This window comes from Charadrius vociferus, unplaced genomic scaffold, assembly GCF_000708025.1.
Source record: "Charadrius vociferus isolate BGI_N301 unplaced genomic scaffold, ASM70802v2 scaffold1077, whole genome shotgun sequence".
Classification (NCBI taxonomy): Eukaryota; Metazoa; Chordata; class Aves; order Charadriiformes; family Charadriidae; genus Charadrius; species Charadrius vociferus.
This window is the reverse complement of record NW_009649168.1, coordinates 845,655-852,336: the sequence shown is the minus strand read 5'-3', so window position 1 is coordinate 852,336 and position 6,682 is coordinate 845,655. Positions and strand designations below refer to the sequence as shown.

Genomic DNA, 6,682 nt, shown 5'->3' with positions numbered 1-6,682 from the left:
GCCTTCAGGGCCGTCCGGGCTGGTGGGTGCGCTGTGACACCTGCCTGCTCTTTCCTCGCAGAAGTGGAGGTGTCCTGGTGCGTGTGTGGGGACTTATTCCCCCGGTGTGTCTGCATTTAATTACCTGGGTGTGCTGCTCCTGCTCTGGGTGGCCCGGGGCTTCCCGTGGTTTCATGCGGTGGTGCTGTGGTCGCGGTCCTGGGGAAGTCACGGGGACTCTGCCCCAGCTGCTGCCCTGCCCAGCACCATGCTGCCGGCAGCGCTGCCCGCTTCGCCCCTGTGCCCCGGCTGCTGCTGGCAAGGACGCTGCCTGCCCTTTTCAGCCTCGGACACAGTGTCATGCCTTAAATTTGTTGCTTATAAATACCTGCTGGCCAAGGCTCTTAAAGGCCAGCCGCAATCTGAGCGTGTGCTTTGGGATGGCCTTATGAGGCCACTGTGCTGGTGAGCCCCACGTGCTGGCTGCTGGGATCAGCCCTCCCGGAGGTGGTCCGGGGCACCGGTGCTGCGCCAGCCCTGCCAGCGGGGCTGTAGCCATGCTGTTGCGTGCCCAGGAGCGGGGATGCAGCTCTCCGCTTTCAGCTGAGACAATACTTTGTCCTTTGCAGATCTTTGAACCCCAACTGAGTCATCGCCAACTCAGTTCAAGATGCCACCGGCCATCGGGGGCCCTGTGGGATACACTCCTCCTGAAGGAGGGTGGGGATGGGCTGTGGTCATCGGAGCCTTCATCTCCATTGGGTTTTCCTATGCCTTCCCCAAGTCCATCACTGTGTTCTTCAAAGAGATTGAGGTCATCTTCAATGCGTCCAGCAGCAAAGTCTCGTGGATCTCCTCCATCATGCTGGCTGTTATGTACGCAGGAGGTAAGTGGCCTGGAGACAGCAGTACACGTGCTTGTGCATTGCAGTGTGGGATGCAGCTGTCCTGCTGGGTCTGATGACTTGCACCTTGCTGTAGTGACAAGAGTCAAAACTTTGCAAAAAAGTTGGAATTCTCTGCTTACGCGAGAGCAAAATTTCCCTTAGTGAGTTTGCTCGAAGGAGGTTGCTCAAAAAGTTCTATTTAATGCCCAGAATGCAAAAACCGGGTTAATCTGTCCTCCTCTGTAAAGCTGTAAGTAAAATCTTTCCGGGGAATTACAACTTGTGTAATTCTGCCCTTGTCCTTGTTACAGTGTGTCTGCTTCCAGCACTGCCCGAAGGCCGGGGGAGCCGCTGTGCCACGCGTAGGAGCCCTGCTCATGGGGTTCCTTTCTTTTAGATAAGATACTGATATTTAATTTTTTTTTTTTAATCTGGCAAACAGTGGCTGTATCTAGAGATCTGTTCCCGGTTTCTGGTCAGCTCCAATGGCTCAGCACTGAAGCCTGGCGCTGCCTGCTCCTCCTCGCTGGTGCTGAGCAGTGCCCCGGGCAGCCTGTGCGGTTCGAGGGTGGCAGGGCGCACTGCGGGCCTGGAGACATGAGTGGAATAAAGCAAAACTACTTAAACTGAAGCAGCTCCCCTCCCCCATCCTTCAGAAACTCCTTCTTGGAGTCTTTTAATCCCCAAGCTGTGTGCTTTATGCTTGTCTTTAAGTGGCGAGGAGCAGGCGGAGTGCTCCCCGCAGGGCGACGTGCTCCCAGCCCTCGCAGGTCTCCAAACCCCGGTGTCTCGTACCCGCCTGCAAATGCAGCTTTGCACTGGGTCGCTCGGCGGAAAGAGACTCATACTGGGAACCTGCGGTTGTGTCCACTTCAGAGGCAAACGGGAGCTCGTACCACTGCTGTCCCTAGCTGGCAAGCTGCCCGCGTCCTCGTTGCATTTGTGCATCGAAAGGAGCTGACGTCAGCGCCCAGCAAGGCACGAGGCTTTTCCTTTGGGGGAACAGGCTCTGCTTTGTCCTCGCTCAGCTAGCGAAGCGACCGGCACATTTCCCTGCTCCGATGTTATAACAAGCTTGTAAACCGTGTAACTGCCTTAATGAGACTCAATCTGGGCCATTCCTCCTCTCCTAATAGCTCAGAGCTGGTTCCTCTGGGCGCCCTGGGGGCGGCACTGCGCAGCAGTGGGGGTGAGAGCTCCCTCCGCCAGTCCTGGGGTCGTCCCCCTCCCTCCACACTGACACTCTCTTCTGCTCTCCTTGAACTGTTGCCATTAAATCCCAGCAGCTCGCTGATCATGAGCCGCTTGCTCATGAGCTGGTGGCCGGGATGCTGAAGGTACCCCAGAGCTGCCCAAGTGCATCCCCGGCTGCCAGAGCACGGGAACGTGCCACTGCCCTGCTCACTTGTTCCAGGGCTCCTGCAGCCTGAGCCCAGACACTTTGCAGGCTCTGAATTGCGTTGGAGTGGTCACAGTGTGCATCCTGTTCTCCCCTGTCCCCAGGGTACGCCTGCTTGGAGGCGAAGCAGTAGCTCATGCCCTGGCTAAACACCCGGGGGTGATGGTGTCCCGCAGAACCGGGGTAGCTCCTGTCCTGGGCAGAGCTGGGGGAGTGGAGCAGCACGTCCTGCAGCCGCCCTGTGCAGTCACCATCGGGGTGCGCAGATGTAATGATCTCAAAGGCCCCTTTCTCAGCTCCACGTTAGGATTAGGGAGGACTCCATTACTTTGACTTTTTTTACAGTGTGAGTAATCAAAATAGATCAGTTAACATTTGGTCAGAAATGCTTCATGTGAATGTAGAAAACAGGAGTGGGTATGAATTCTTTTTTAATGAAGAAAAAAGAGGGGGGAATTGCCACCAGGGTATGTGGCGCTGCCCAGGGAGGCAGCTGCCTGCTCGCTGCCCTTGGAGCCTGCCGCTCCGGGCTGGATTTCCCGGAGGAAAGGCCGCGGCTGCCTTTAGACTCTGTCCAGGCGCATCACGTTTGCTGAGTTCAAGGTACAGGTTTTGCAAAGTGCTGAGCGCTCTGTGGGGAAGCGTGTGGGGCTTGGGGTGATGTGATGGCCCCTGGGACTTGCTGCCACCTCTCACGGGAACGGGGCCATGGCACTGCCGGTGGCGTGGGGGCGGCTGGCGCAGGCTGCTCTGGATGGCACGTAGGCACTGAGCCGGCTGCGGGGAGCGGGGTGCCGTGGGGCTGGGGACAGCCTCTGCGGCAGCAGGGCTTCTGTAACCTTCTCCAGGCTTTGTTTAAACTGGGCAAAAAGGTCAAGTAGCGTCTGAGGACCCATGAATAACATGTTGACAACCTTGCTATCTGTTAATGGCAAAACTAGGTCTGTTAATATTCAATGGCTGTTCATTCAGTTTATTTAAATACATTTTAGTATCTGTAGAGCATGCTTTGCAGTATCTAATCACTGTTTGCTTTGGATTAAAGCTCCTGATAATGAAGCACTTAAAAGGCGGGTGCGCAGAGCAATTGGGCTCTTCCTACTGTAGGGGTAGCAGTGAAAACAGAAGCCCCCCTTCTCCCCAGGGGGCACAGTGCTGATGCTCCTCCTGCGAGCCCTCGGGGAGCTGTGCCTGTGCCCATCAAAGCAGTTTCTTCACAGCTCTGTCTGGTCTTCATCAGAAACCTCTCAGTGGAGAACGGGCAGTTGCTGTACACTTGCTGAGCCCCCAGCCCAGGGCAGAGCACTGTGTGGGGCAGGGGCTTCACCCTGTCCCAAACCCCTGTCCCCAGGGGGTGGCTGGTGCCCCAGCAGCTCCTCGTTTAGCCCGCAGAAGGCATCTTTCTCAGAGAAGTGTCAGCTTCCTGTTCTCTGACCAAATGTTGCTCTTATCTCCAGCTGTCTCTGGACCTCCTGTCCTTTCCCCTTGTCCCAGTTCCCTCGCTGGGTGAAGTGTCTCTGGGCGAAAGCTGGAAGCCTGTGGCCATAAACCTCCTGTGTGCTTGTGTGCATCTGTCTTGTCTCTCGTGCAAAGATAACTCATCTCTGGGCATATCTCGTTCAACTCCCTAGGTCCCATCAGCAGCATCCTGGTGAACAAATATGGCAGCCGGCCCATCATGATCGCTGGCGGCTGCCTCTCGGGCTGCGGGTTGATTGCAGCCTCTTTCTGCAACACGGTGGAGGAGCTCTACTTCTGTGTTGGTGTCGTAGGGGGTAAGTGACCGCTCTGCCCTAACAGGGCTGCAACGGAGGCGAAGCCTTTCCTGAGGCAGCAAGAGGAGCAACTTAAACCCAGTAGTTGTAGGGGAATGTCTACAATGAATTTCCATAAATCCTAGATTCCCGTTACATACTGTAATACGAGGTTGTCCCGGTGACATAACGTGGGGTAACCGTACTAGCAACTGTACACGGGACTAGTATTTGGTCCTGGGAATAGAGAGCATCCCTTGTTCCTGCCCCAGGTTAGGGTTGTGCCCCAACAGTTGACACAAGGTTTGTTATGAGCCGAGGTGGTTCTCCCCTTTCAGCTCACGAATTCCTGCACGTGGCTTTGCTGCTGCTGTGGTGCCTCCTCCCAGGTCAGCAGTGGGGGCTGAGTGCTGCTTGTGCAGTCGGGAAGTTAACACAGCCAGAACAGAGCTGTGAAGCCCCCAGAACTGAAGCCCCGCTTGTCCCAGCAGCCCTTCTGCTGGTGCTGCTGGCTTGTGAGGGTGGTTGATCTCTGAGCCCCTCGTCTCTCTCCTCCTCAGGCCTTGGACTTGCGTTTAACTTGAACCCAGCCTTGACCATGATCGGCAAGTACTTCTTCAAGAAGCGTCCTCTGGCTAACGGGCTGGCGATGGCGGGCAGCCCCGTGTTCCTCTCCACTCTGGCGCCCGTGAACCAGCTCTTCTTCGGCATATTTGGCTGGCGTGGCAGCTTCCTCATCCTTGGTGGTCTCTTGCTGAACTGCTGCGTTGCTGGGTCCCTGATGCGGCCCATTGGCCCCAAGCCAGATCAGCTGAAGAAAGAGGCCACTAAGGAGGTGCTGCAGGAAGCTGGGAAGGCGGTGAAAAAGGATGATGGTGACACTAGCACAGATCTCATTGGCGGGAAGACCAAGAAACAGAAGAGCTCATTTTTCCAGACGATCAACAAGTTCTTGGACCTGTCCCTGTTCACACACAGGGGCTTCCTGCTCTATCTGTCAGGCAACGTGATCATGTTCTTTGGGCTGTTCACTCCCCTGGTCTTCCTCAGCAATTATGCAAAGAGCAAGAAGATTGCTAATGAGTCTGCAGCCTTCCTGCTCTCCATCCTGGCCTTTGTAGACATGGTGGCCAGACCTTCCATGGGGCTGGTGGCAAACACCAAGTGGATCAGACCCAGAGTCCAGTATTTCTTTGCCATATCTGTGATTTACAATGGAGTGTGCCATCTCTTGGCCCCCATGTCCACCACCTATGCTGGCTTCTGCATTTACGCCGGCTTCTTCGGCTTTGCCTTCGGCTGGCTGAGCTCAGTCCTGTTTGAGACCCTGATGGACCTGGTAGGAGCACAGCGGTTCTCGAGCGCCGTTGGGCTGGTGACCATCGTGGAGTGCTGCCCTGTGCTTCTGGGACCCCCTCTGCTAGGTAGGGTGTGCTGTGCCCGTCCTGCCCAGCCTCACATGAGGGGTGCTCTGTCTCCCTGAGCCATGGGAAGCCCTCAGTACTGGGCTGGGGTGAGGGGGGCGAGCACTGGCCCTGAGGCCACCCTGGTATCTGGGAGGTGGCCAGGGAGGTTTGGGCTGAGCCGCTGGCCTGGCATGATGGAGCAGGGGATGGAGGAATAAAGGCCTGAAGCTGAGAGTGGTGGGCTTGGGCTGCTCTTGGGAATGTCTCCATAACCTGGAGCAGTTCTGTTGGTGCTGGGGGTGTCTGCTAAGCTGTCCCCTCTTTGTCCCTCAGGGAAGCTCAACGACATGTACGGTGACTACAAGTACACGTACTGGGCCTGCGGGGTCATCCTCATTGTCTCTGGGATCTACCTCTTCATCGGGATGGGCATCAACTACCGCCTGGTGGCAAAGGAGCAGAAGGCAGAGGAGAAGGCGAGGAAGGAAGGGAAGGAGGAGGAGACCAACGTTGACGAGGCTGAGAAGCAGAAAGAGGCAAACAACGATGTGGCCCCCTCGCCTCAGAAGAGTGCGGAGGATGGTGTCAAAGAGGAGGAGAGCCACATGTGAGGGACCGGTTTCAATCCCGGAGTGTTGGGGAAGCGCCGCTGCCCTGGCGTGGCGGCTGGGGCAATGCTCTGCTGGCGCTGGGCGGCCGTGAGAAGTGTTTAAACCAGGTGTTCATTTTTAACCAGGCTCTGAATTGTCTTTCCATCTGTGTTCAACAAAGGTAACGGGGCTACACATGCAGTATCCTCGTGTGTCGGGGGGCAGGGGGTCTTTTTATAGTCTGGCTTTTTAACAGTAACATGAATGTACTAATATGTGCCTTACAGTCTTCATATCTAGCTGAATCTGGATGAGCCTTAACTCTAAACTGTGCTTTAGCTCTGTATTCTGCTCGAGGGGTGTGTGTGTGTGTGTATATGTGTGTGTGCGTGTGTGTTTTGGGGAGCATTGTTGTTAAAAAGCCATAAAAAGCAGGATACTGGATTTGTTGAAGCATGATGGGCTTCAGGGCCAGCCCCGGATGAATACTGCTTCACACGCTTCTTACCGCAGGCCCTCTGCAGAGGGGGAGATCCTGGCACGGGGCAGGGTGGTCTTCGGCTCCCGTGCCTGGTGCCTCCTGGCTCTGTAGGTGGTTCTTTAGGTATGTTTTGAAAACACTTTAGCTACTGTAGTTCTTTAAAATCCCTCCTTTGTAGCTGTGCTC

At 55.8% G+C, this 6,682-nt stretch overlaps 1 protein-coding gene across 1 annotated transcript; it reads left to right on the top strand.

The window, feature by feature from the left end:
* Positions 1 to 598: 598 nt before the first annotated feature.
* On the top strand, positions 599 to 6,242 carry SLC16A1 (solute carrier family 16 (monocarboxylate transporter), member 1). Its single transcript, XM_009888444.1, has 4 exons — positions 599 to 866; positions 3,897 to 4,040; positions 4,580 to 5,443; positions 5,759 to 6,242. Exons 1-4 carry the CDS (start codon positions 650 to 652, stop codon positions 6,034 to 6,036), a joined length of 1,503 nt encoding a protein of 500 aa, XP_009886746.1. The 5' UTR covers positions 599 to 649; the 3' UTR covers positions 6,037 to 6,242.
* Positions 6,243 to 6,682: the final 440 nt, after the last annotated feature.

Excerpts from the sequence above, each read along its gene's own strand:
- SLC16A1 (XM_009888444.1), top strand. The coding sequence starts at position 650 with ATGCCACCGGCCATCGGGGGCCCTGTGGGATACACTCCTCCTGAAGGA. Across the intron at positions 4,041-4,579 it reads CTGTGTTGGTGTCGTAGGGG|GCCTTGGACTTGCGTTTAAC; the intron begins GTAAGTGACCGC and ends TCTCCTCCTCAG. Across the intron at positions 5,444-5,758 it reads TCTGGGACCCCCTCTGCTAG|GGAAGCTCAACGACATGTAC; the intron begins GTAGGGTGTGCT and ends TTTGTCCCTCAG.